General features: G+C 33.6%; 1 protein-coding gene across 1 annotated transcript in view; it reads left to right on the top strand.

The window, feature by feature from the left end:
• The window catches only part of LOC102774295 (ephrin type-A receptor 3), an 82,086-nt gene that overhangs the window by 66,476 nt on the left and 2,844 nt on the right, over window positions 1-12,766 (top strand). The window contains exon 11 of the mRNA XM_015566217.1: window positions 9,178-9,333. Coding sequence (XP_015421703.1) covers window positions 9,178-9,333 — 156 coding nt within the window. The remainder of the gene's footprint in view (window positions 1-9,177; window positions 9,334-12,766) is intronic.

Genomic DNA, 12,766 nt, shown 5'->3' with positions numbered 1-12,766 from the left:
GCTCCACATCCTCTCCAGCACTTGTTTGTTGATTTATTAGTGGTAGCCATTCTGACAGGTATGAAGTGATACCTCATTGTAGGTTTAATTTTCATTCCTCTGTTGCTTAGTGACTGAGCATTTTTTCATCTATCTTTTGGCCATCTGTATGACGTCTTGGAGAAGTGCCTAGTCAGGTCCTTTGCCCATTTTGTAATTGGATTGTGTTCCTTTTATTAAGTTGTATGAGTACTTATATATGTTGGAAATTAATCCCTTTATCAGTTTTATCATTGACAAATACATTATCCCATACAGTGGGTTCCCTTTTCATTTTGTTGATGGTTTCTTTTGCTATGCTTTTTAGTTTGATGTAGTCCCATTTGTTTACTTTTTCACTTATTTCCCTGCTATCAGAGACATATCAGCAAAAATATTGCTATGAGAGAGATGTCCGATATTTTACTGCCTACGTTTTATACTAGGATTTTTATGGTTTTATAACTTAACATTTAAGTCTGTAATCCATTTTGAGTTTATTATTGTATATAGTGTAAGTTGATGATCTGGTTTCATTTTTTTTTTTTGCGTGTATTGTCCAACTTTCCCAACACCATTTATCAAATAGATAATTACACTCCATTGTATGCTCTTGCTTCCTTTGTCAAATATTACCTAACCATAAAGGCATGAGTTTATTTCTGGAGTCTCTGTTCTGTTTCATTGATCTATATGACTGTTCTTGTGCCAGTACCAGGCTCTTCGATTACAATGACTTTGTAGTATAGTTTGATATATAGTACTGTGATCCTTACAAATTTCCTTTTTTCTCTCTTAAGATTTTTAATCTATTCAGGGTCTTATTGGTTTCCATATAATTTTTTTAAAATATTTATTCCATATTTTTGAAATATGCCATTGTTATTTTTATTAGAAAGTACATTAAATCTACATACCACTTTAAATGTTTTGTTGCTTTTTTAGTAATCAATTTATTTTCCAAAAAGTAGAGTTGGAGAATACATGTATAAATTTGAAATTCTTATTGTATACCAATATGAAGCTACACCTTTTTATTTAGTAGTATTTAGTGCAAGGCATTATGCTAGGGCCTTTGGTGTTAGTATAGGTAAGCCAACCTCCACCCTCAACAGCTTGTTTTTATATATGGAAGGAAAATAAATCTTCATGAACACTTTAATAGTCCTCAGAATATGGAATTATTTGAGAAAAAGACAAGATATTCAAGAATGTAAATTCAGAAAGTTTTACTGGAGTGAGCATTGTGGGACATGGTGACTAGCGAGGTGTGCAGAGTGACAGAGAACATCCCAGAGAGTGCTTCCCAGTTCTGCACATGGGGCACCCTGAGAGCAGTGCTCTTACGGAGGGCAGAAGGAAGACAGACGGCGAGGCAGGTGAGCATTCTGGATGCAATTAGACTGCGTCCACAGGAAGCTAGAAGTTCACATCTCAAGCTGGGGAAAACATTAAAATTAAATCTAGGCATACAATTTATTGTTCTCTATCTAAAGAAAACAAAAGAAGCCTCAGTCAAAACCATGTTCACCAGGTGCAGATCTCAATCTAGTAAAGCTGGCTTTCACCACTAATGTATCCATTTTTTTTTCTAAAATTGTTTTATTTCTAATTAAAGCTTTCATATCTCATGGGTCATCAATAAACTTTAATCTGTGAAGAGTGACTAGTGTTAGTTCACATAGGTTGACATTGAAATTCCCTCATTCCAATGTGTTGCGTGTTTTAGCTTTTCCTGGCTACTTTTGTGCTGCCCTGTGGTCCAGGGATGTTTTTGAATCTCCAAGTGCCTCAATCTTTTAGTCCAGAAGTCACTAACTCAAATGTCTACAAGAGCCAAGAAGCTAATTGAAATGAGTGAATGCTTCCTTCATACGTAGTAGAGTATAATGGTAGCCAGTAGAGATTTCAGGCTCCTTATAATGACACTAAAGGCCTGCTGCACGAAATTCATGCACTGAGGGTGTGGGGAAGAGGTTCTTCAGCCCGGCCTGCACCCTCTCTCAGTCCAGAAGCCCTTGGGAGATGTCCGGCTGACGGCTTAGGCCATGGAGCACTAAGGACATCCTTAGTGCCAGCCGTGAGGCTGGGTTCTGGCTGAGCAGCACTCCCCCTGTGGGAGCACATGACCAGCAGGAGTCAGCTCCTGTGTTGGGCATCTGCCCCTGGTGGTCAATGTGCATCATAGTGATTGGTTGTTCTGCCGTTCAGTCAATTTGCATATTAGCTTTTTGTTATATAAGATTATAGAACCAATCAATGCCAGTGGATGGCAATCCTAAGACATCTTAGACCATTATCCTCCTGCACAGATTCCAACACAGAAAGAAAAGAAACAGTTCTCTACAAGCTTTGGAGTACAGTACCAATAACAGAGCAGAAGAGAGTTAAGAATGAAATTTAGACCACTACAGAGAATCCCAGCTGAAGGAATTAATTTTTCAGAAGTAGATAGAATGAACTATTATCAAAAGTTGCAAAAGGGTGAAGGGAAACAAACAAAAAAAGACAACTGGGGGAAAAGCCTTTCAATGAAGTAATGAGGACATCAGCTTCTTTTCAGAGTATATTTTGATTTTTTTAGAGTAATAGATGAAATGCAACATTTAAGAGGTTTTGTAATAATTGGATGATGAAATGGCAATATGAAAACAGTGTTTTTGAGAAATTTAGAAAACATGGATATAATCATAATGCTTATGTGTAAAAGGATAAAAATAACCCTCAGGTTTTATAAGAATTGAAACAATTTTTTAAAAAACTTATTGATAGAAAATAGTGCAATGTAAATAAGTTAAAAATGGTCTTATACCAAAAAAGTGCTCTCTTATTTTACAACAGATGCTTATTATGCATAAATCAGCAATACTCAGAATTTATATTTTAAAGGAATCTATTTTTGCAAGATTAGTTTTATAATAAAGTTACTGCTTTCAATAAATTGAATCAATTACTTTTATGAATGTAGATTACTTAAAAATTAAAAAGATTAATAAAAATGAGAGATGAAGTTGTTTCTATTCAGGTAATCAGATACTTTTTGAATTTTTGGATGTTTATCTATCGAATGAAATAGAGAAATGACTTGTTCTTTAAATCAGTAGAATTTTTATACTTCAGATCACTAGATTCTTCAATACTATTATAAATTTAAGGAATACAAATTCTTGGTATACAGTATTAAACAATATATCCAATACATTTAGAATGGGGTTTTAAAAAGCAGGCAACTCATTTCATGGAATAAAGACCTAAAAATATGTTAAGTATATTTAGAATGAGATTCTGAAAATTCAATTCTACTTAATTTATCTGAAATGCTATTAAATATACTGTTTCATTGCATTGCTCACTGTTTGAGTAGAGTTATTTTTATTACTAGACAAGATAAATAGGAAGTATAAGCAATACGATTTTTCACTGTTAATGTCATTATCATTAATAAAGTGCTTCTGATCTCTAAGAGTACATAATAAATTATTTTAGAGAATAATTGCTGTTTGGCAAATATATCCTTTAAAAAAATTGAATGACCCCAAAAGCTTTCTGTTTTTCCTAATGACTTTGACCCCCAATTCTGAAACTGACAGGGTGACTTTCCGCACTGAACCAATGTGATACTGAATCTTTTGGAGGGACATAAATATGTGTTAAATACACAGGTGATTTTTTTTAATCTTACAAATAAGAATAGATAATTTTCTACTGGAAAGAATTAAAACATATACAATAGCTATAACTGCTAAGGTCTTCGTCTTTAACACCTAGAGATAATTAAATACAATGACTTTACTCCTCCTTAATTTGTTACTTACATATTAGTCCACTTTTGGGAGCTATACATACTCAACATTACTTTTAGTTACTGATAACAAATTAAATTTATTTAACTATAGTTGATATTTTAATGTTAGAGATAAAAAGATGAAGATCATCATACATCCACACTTTTAAAAAATGGGCAAGTACAAGATTTCCCCTTGAAATACAGTATGTGATCATTATCTTTGAAATAATAAAAAAATAACACTAAACTATAAAATGTATTGAAAAAATATTATTTTAAGACAATCATAAAAGTAGAAATAATTAATATTTCTTTTTGAAATTACTCTTTGGAATTAATATAGTTCAGAAACTATTCACAACAGAAAAATGCAGATAAGTACAGTGGTATAGCATACATCTCCAGTATTATTACTATTTCTAGATTCAGTAAGCTTCTACTTATTCATTCAAAAATGTGTATTAACCATTATTTTAATACATGAAAAATAAAGCCCTTTTTAAACCAAAAGGAGTCTTCTTATGTTACAGAAGGATAACTGAGCATTCAATCCCCATAGTTTAGAATCCTAACGCAAAATGAAATAAGATCATTATGAGAAGATATTCTTGAGACTGGCTTATTGATATTTGTTTCCCAGTACCTGGGACTAATTGACATGAAAGCATTTACAGATAAAATAAGAATGGATGGGAAGAAAATATAGATGTATCTGTAATGCAACAGTATGGATATCCACAAAAGAATAATTCACGAACCTAAATACAAGGAGGGAGAGAAGAAGGGAGGAAAGTTATTTTTTTGTTTCCCCTGAGCAAACATATAATTTCCATGATTTCTTTTTAATGACTGTGTTCTGCAGCCAGTAGGTACTGATTTATGAAAAGCTGTAAAAGATCAGGTGGAACTCTGCAGGACATCGTTTACAGCTGCACGGATTGAAACCTATCTAATTTGTCTAGTAAAAGTGTGAGCTCACGGTGCACATCACCCAGCCTATAAATTTCCCCTTCAGACCCAATGTCTGGGGCTGGGTCTAAAAAAAACGCCAATGCCTGCAGCTGCTCAAAAAGCCCACATTCCCTTGGTGAGCATGAAGAGACATCACAGGCTCTTCACAGTGAGAGACAAATTCCTATCCATTGATAAACTCTCCAGATGTCCTCTCTGAGGAGGAAAGGAACCAATTTTATTTCAATTCCCCAGAGAAATCCTGCAAGTGGAAAAATGATACTTTGCAGGGCTGGTTAGTCTGAGGTCACTGGCATTAAAATTAGGTCATTCTCTGTCTTCCTTGCACTTTGATCCAAGTAATAAACAGAAAAGCTCGGTTGGGGTCACTCTAATCCCTAATCCTCACATCCTGTTCTATTTCGATCTGTTTATATTAATTTTCTCTAAACTCTTGTTGAGTCTGGTTATAGTGTTGAACTTTAAAATACAACCCATTTTGAATTGAGAAGAAAGGGAAACTACATTTTGCTATTAGGCATGCTTCATAAATATTCTGAATAAATGTCCTGGGGTTTGATTCTTTAGACCCACAAACCCATAAATAAAAAGTATTGCTATTCATGAGTCCAAGAGTCTACAACAGTTGACATTAGAGTCTATGTACAGCTACTGTGGAAATCCAAGCTGTGGGGTATGGTGTGTGTGTAGGGGGGTGGGGGGAAGTGTGAGGGGCATGTCTGTAGATATTTTAATATAATATTGTCTTCTTTCTAGGTCTCATTTCATTTTTCTTATAAAATTTTCTCACATAAGATTTATTGTTATTTCTATTAATTTTGTTTACTTACTCAATGATTTTTCCAATGGATCCAATGTTATATTTAATTCTGGCTAGTGACAAAGGCTGGCCATGATGACCATGACAAAACAAACCAAGAATATCATGCAAGTTTTGGAACCTGGGTTCCACAAATTCTTAGAAAAAACAAAAACAAGAGATTTTCAGTTATTAAAATAAAGTTCTAAGGAACAAACAAAAACAAGATATTTTCAATTATTAAAATTAACTGGTTTATCTTTATCTGATGAGTAATTTAAAGATTTAAAGGATTATAAAAAATTATATAATATATATATATTCCATAAGAAAATAATTTACAAAATGTTATATTTAAGTTTATATATTCCTAAAGGAAAGAAAATTAATGTTTTTTTTTAAATAATGCCTCTTTTGTCTCTACCTTTTTCTTAAAAAGATAACTTCTGAAGTTTAGTTAATATTAAACCATAAGACATAAACATAAATTATAAACTCCATAATTTTAAGTTTTAATTTATAATCAAAATGCCTAAAGTAGAGCCCTTGCCAGTTTGGCTCACTGGATAGAGCGTTGGCATGGGGACTGGAGGGTCCCAGGTTCGATTCCGGTCAAGGGCACGTACCTGGGTTGCAGGCACATCCCCAGTGGCAGCTGATCAATGCTTCTCTCTCATCGATGTTTCTAACTCTCTATCCCTCTCCCTTCCTCTCTGTAAAAAATAAACAAAATATATTTTTTTAAAAATGCTTAAAGTAGAGAGGATTTAAGTAGTTGATTTAGTCTAAGGGAAAGATAATTGAAAAGTCCTCCACTTTCAGCTGTCTTCCGCTTCACAAATGATTCTGCCAGTGAGAAAACTAGCTACTGATCTGTATTTGCCACAGAGGATAAATATAGAGGGCAAACCAAATTGTCACATTACTATTTTTTTCTTAAACTCAGCATTATGATTTCATTAAAATTTGACCATATTTACCAAATAGGTTTATGTATCTCCAACAAAATTCAAATAGTCAATTACATTCCTCTCATGTGTCCCCACAACAGGATGCATGTCTAGAGCATGATATAAAAGTTTTCAGATTTAAAAATCTTGACCTCACACTTATACATGTCTCCTGTATATCAGGGAGTGAGTTGAAGAAATGTCATCATGGTAATAGAAATTACCCAATTAAAAATTCCTTTAAAATAATGAGTACAGTTAGCATATATATGGATGTGCTTCACAGAGACATTTTCTCAGGAGAACAAAAGCTTTTACCACATATCCTAGAAGATATTCAGGGTTGGTCTTCACAGGTAAAACACTATAGAGTTTATGTATGTCTGGACAGATCATTTGCTGTTATTTCATGCTATTTCTAAAAATATTGGATTTGGTACCTTAAAAAGCTAATTTGTTTCTAAAATAATGATAAATTCATGTTAAAGTATTTTTGGTTAGTTTTGGTATCTTTTGAAAAATAATTGTAAATTTTGAACTTAAAAAACATTTCAAAAGATGGGTTTCATTTAGGCCAATTATTAATTTTCAATATATATGAAAATGTGAAGTTCTGGTTTAAAAATATTCTAATAGTTACTAACTTTAAATAATGTTAAAAGTTTTCAAGAACTCAATGTTGACTATATGCTACTGCAGTATCACAAAATATAAAATGTTCAGGAGAGGCGAAAATCTAAATGTACCCTTTCAGTTGTAAGATAAAAATTAGGTTATGACACTTTACAAGACAATGATACCGTCCAAAATGTCCTTGGAGACATTTGGTCCGCATCAAAAAGATCCTAAAGTTTGCTAACATATTAATTAATGAACCATGCATCCAGAGATCCCATCCTCAACTTGTCCTCTGTTCATTTTCCTAAGAAGGACTATTCTTCTTTAAACATACTTAATATAAATCCAGCTCTTCTGCATGATTCAAACCCTTACCAGCTAAGCTACTGAGGTAAGAAGGGTAACTAACAATACAACTACAACAAAATTATTGCAACAAGAAAATATGATAGTGTTTTTCATGTATTAATCCTATAGACTAAAAGTTCAAATAAATATTATGGACTATTTGAACCCAGGGACCTTTCTAAGATGAAGTAATAGGACAATTCTCCACCTGGGGACTGGTTTCAGTCTCATGAGTTAAAGGAGAATTAAAGAGGGTACTGAGAGCTGAAAAACCTACCCCAAGGGCAATTCACCAAAAGGCTGCTTCTTTGAGCTCTTCTAGGGTGAAAATATGCTCTCTTCCATTTCTTTTACAGCCCTTTGGTTCACCATATGACAGTTGGTAATAGATCTATGGTTAGGCCAGTAATTATATAAAACAATGCAAGAAGTTCTTCGCTTTTAAAAAATGTTTTTTATTGATTTCAGAAAGAGGAAGGGAGAAGGAGAGAGAGATAGAGACACCAATGATGAGAGAGAATCACTGATTGGCTGCCTCCTGCGCACCCCCCAATATGGATGAAGCCTGCAGCCAGGCCATGTGCCCTGTCCCAGAATCGAACCAGCAACCTCTTGTTGCATGGGCCAACACTCAACCACTGATCCACAATGGCTGGGCTAGAAAGTCTTCTTAATGCTGATTATATTGTGCAATACAAATCACAGTAACAGTCAATTTCTCTCTTTTTTAATTTTATTAAATTTATTGGGATGACATTGATTAATAAGATTATATAGGTTTCAAGTGTACAATTCTAATAATATATGATCCGTGTATTGCATTGTGTGTTCACCACCTAAAGTTAAGTCTGCTTCCATCACTATATATTTAACCCTCTTTACCCTCCTCTACCTCTCCTGTAATCCCCTATCACTTTGGTAACCACCATACTGTTCTCTGTGTCTTTGAGTTTTTGGGTTTTTTTTGTCTTGTTGGTTACTTTCTATTTTAGATCCCACATATGAGTGAAATCATATCATATTTAGTGAAATAAGTAGGATGAAAAAGTCTCTCTCTTTTTATTATTCATTAATGTTTAACATAAAAGGAAGAAGGAAGGGTGTGTGTGTGTGTGTGTGTGTATACGTGTATATATACACACACATATATATAGTATATATATAGTACATATATATATGCATATATATATATATATATAGAACTCTACATATACAAGCATAACTCAATATATATAATGAACTCTCCTTTTGGTGTTGTCACATATTCAATGATTTCATTTGTTACTCATCACTGCTTTCCACTCTTTTTGTTATTTTTAATGACATTTGTGACATTATTTAAATCTGTGCTGACTTTGTGTCTTGCTATAAGTATAGTTTATGTTGTCCAAACTGTAGTTTAGACAGGCAGTAACCTGAACAATGGTCAGGATTTAATATGGAAAACCAAATCCATCATTAAAGTAGACAATAACTTATTCAGTACATCATTTTTATAATAATTGAATCCTAAATTAAGATCATCTTTGCTAATGGTTAAATGAATTAAATTGGTAAAGTATGTATGGACATATTTATGCATTTCATTGGCCAAGTTTCAGTGATTTAAAAAGGTGTCAAATCTTGACATTCAGAAACTCTGTTGACTCCTGTCCTCTCTCCCTTTGATATTTACTTTCTTGCAGGCCATCAAACCTTCTTCTGGACCAAAGCAATGTCGACATCACTACCTTCCGCACAACAAGTGACTGGCTTAATGGTGTTCGAACAGCACAGTGCAAAGAAATCTTCACAGGCGTGGAATACAGTTCTTGTGACACCATAGCCAAGATTTCTACAGAGTAAGAAAAAGTTTTTAAGAAGACTGAATGATTCTAAACTTTCTCCTGAGCATACATGTTTTGGATTAATGTGTTATAAATATTAGTTGAACCTCTGAGGTACTTACTGTTCCCTGTAACCACTGAACTGGTTCCTGGGTCTCTCTCTTTATAAATAACACCTTTTGGGTTTATGTGTATTGGTGTGTCTTCTTCCTTCAGTTAGGCCAACAGATACACAGACCCAAGCCCCTAACTAAAAACATGAGCAGATAGGGCCTGACGATTTTGTGTTTTCTGTTACTTTTAACAAAACCTAGTTTCTGTGGAAATGGAAAAGAAAAATTTAAGTGGGTAAGCTGGTATACAGGGAGACATGCTAAAGTCAGAAGCAGCTTTCACAGCTGCTAAATAAGCATATCACCATCTATGATTGAGTCTAAGAAGGATTTCATCTTTGCAAATGAAGCTACAAATAAGTTTAAGGTATTGCTTTATTGTTTTCCTTAAAAAGCTTATATTCAGCTTGGAAAAAGAATACAAATAATTTATATGGTTTGATGTGTTAAAAGGCAATAATAATTAAATATAATATGATGAATTTCTTAGACAGAGATCTTTGGATAATAGCAATTCTTTGGCTGGGGAAATACATGGGCTTAACGGAAGGGGGTTATCAAGTGAATCCAGTGACTAGTCAATAACCGTCATCTTTGTTCACAAGCTACGGTAAATGGGAGCCGGCAGTAAAGAACTAGATGCCATATTCTTCTCTCTGTGAGTGAGAGTCAATTCACTTCATTTCTTAATGTAACCTACATCATTCTTTTCTTTTTCTGCACAGTGACTCTTGCTGCACTCCCATGACCATAGATAAAAATGGCTTTCTCAGCCCTCAGTCATGCAATCTTAGTTTGCTACTCAACTGACTAGGGTCCAACTCTCTTCACTCCAAGCCCTCAAAAGAGGATTTGGATGGGCTCAGTGCTACTTGTACATGACACCTTCAAAGTCATATGTTTTCCATTATAAAACTATTTCTGTTCAAAAGAGGTGAAGTAAGATGGCATGAACTTGGCTCTAGGAGCCTTTTCTTGAAGGTAAAATAGAGACCTGTTTCAAAAAAAAAAAGATTTTGTGTTCACCAGATACACCAACTTATACATAGTTTTGTAGCTTGTACAGTTTGTTTGCAAACTGTGTCTATCTTTGTTTCAGAAAACAATCTCTTTATTGCCCTCTATTTCCTTTACGTTAACCTCTCCTACCAATATTTGAATATTTAAATATTGTTGAATATTTGAATATTGTTGAATATTTAAATATTGTTGAATATTTAAATTTTTCGTTATCATCTTGTCAATCATTTAAACAAAGCCATTGTGGAGAACTACAGATGAGCTATCAAAAAAGAATGTGCAGTGTAATTAGTAGATATATAAGTGCCTAGTAAGTAGGTAAAGAAGTTGATCATTCATGGCATAATATTCCAATCAGAAACACAACAAGTCACAAAAGGACCTCATTTATTACTATGGAAGAGGAGAATTGTTCTGAAGAAATAAGCTTATTCTAGTCTATTTAACCTGTGTTGGTACTCCTGTTTAAAGGGAAATTCACTGTTTATTGAATAGACTTCTGACTCAATCTGCAACACGCTTTGACTTTCGTTAGTAGTTATTTTGATCATACACAATCACAGGATATAGTAATATATTTAAATATTTTAATTCTTATTTTATTAATATAAACAGTTGGGGTTATGATATACAAGACACCTGCTTTGGGGCACAGAAGCATAGGGGAGAGCAAACACAGTTGAATATTTCCGCACCATTGCCAGATTTTCAAAGGCAACATTTTATAAATGTGTATTTTCAATAAAATATCGATACTTATAGCTTTTAAATAATGGAGTGGATGAGGCAGAACATTGTTAATATGATTAACTGCCAGCTCACAATTTAAATATAGTCAGAGATTGTAAGTTGTGAATATGTTAAGAAAGCTATTCGCTTAAAAAGGTCAAGTGGCAGCATTTGCTACATTTCCAATTGAGAAATATATTTGTCTCAACCATACAGTGTTGGGCAGAAAGCTCTTTTTTGCTCGTTAGAATGTTTTCACTTGATAGTTATTATTATTATTTAGACAATCTGTACATTCAAGATGAAAACTGACTTTCCTGAGACTCAACTCTTTCAGGTTTGTTCTTCACACTGAGTCGCATGGTTTCAGATCTCTCTGCATTTCAAACTCCACAGTTATCTTTCTTCTGTCCTTTCTCCTGAACTCAGGAAGAAGATAGAATTAAGATCTATTGGCTTGAAATTCCTTGAAAAGAATTATTTCTTAGATCTCAGTGTGGTGTACCTCCTGCCCATAGTTTATACTACAAAATTAGAATTAAAAAAACAACATTTAATACACTAATTATTTGGGGAATTCTAATGAGGCAACATTGATATCTTAAATCCTTTAAAATATTTAACCCAGTATTTCATCTATTTTTCAGTCTTAAGTTTATTGTTTGAATTTGATTTCTTTCAATCCTTATGTTCTTTGTGCCATTCAGACTCAATGAAGAAATTATTCCCTTGATTAAATAACTCCAGAGAGTCTTCTAAAATAAGATAGTGATAACTAAAAAAAGGACTTTAAATTATTTTTTCTATCCATGCTATCAAATCACAGAAAAAGTTCAATGGGGCTTCAAAATTAAATATTAACTTGTTTCAGTTAGTTCAGGATTTCATTTACAGCAAGCTACTCAAGTCATTTCATATTTAGATGAAATCCATAAAATATGCAATTTAATTCAGTATATATATTTTTTAAAATATTATTTAATACCATAAGATAGATTTCAGAAGGTTAAGGTAAGAACGGAAGAGAGAATGAGAAAGGGGGCAAAAGTGACCATAGACTCTGGAAAGAGAATGCAGTGTGTGTAATGAATATTAGGCAGATTCATTGCAACATGTCATTATCCTGTACTCTTGGAGGCCATTTTCCAAGTGTCATCACCTATCCTTTCGCCTTTGAAGTACCATATAGCTCATTAACCTCTGGTCTCAATCTTGAGTTGACCTGTGGTCTTGAACTTATCCACTGCCCTTCTGAACAGGGTAGTCAAGATGATATAAGCACGTGGGGAGTGTTATTGAGACTATAGCAGCTGTATGTTTACAACAATTTTGTAAATGGCAAGGTGGTGGGTAGAAGACTTTATGGAGGAGGTAGAGAGAGTGGAGAGTCCATAAAAACCCAAGCTAAAGCATAACTTAAAGGGATTATTGCTTTAATTCTCTTTTCCAATATAATCCTTGGCATTAAACATAGAATAATGTTTATGATTAAAATGCTGCTTATATTGGGTTCTGAGACATGGAATCTTAAAGCTTTATGAAGATTTCTTGAGGCGTGAGCTTGGAACATACAGTCCTTCCTGCTG

The sequence above is a fragment of the Myotis davidii genome, unplaced genomic scaffold, assembly GCF_000327345.1.
Source record: "Myotis davidii unplaced genomic scaffold, ASM32734v1 scaffold482, whole genome shotgun sequence".
NCBI lineage: Eukaryota > Metazoa > Chordata > Mammalia > Chiroptera > Vespertilionidae > Myotis > Myotis davidii.
Note: the sequence above shows the minus strand (reverse complement) of the source record. Positions and strands in the feature narration are given on the sequence as shown.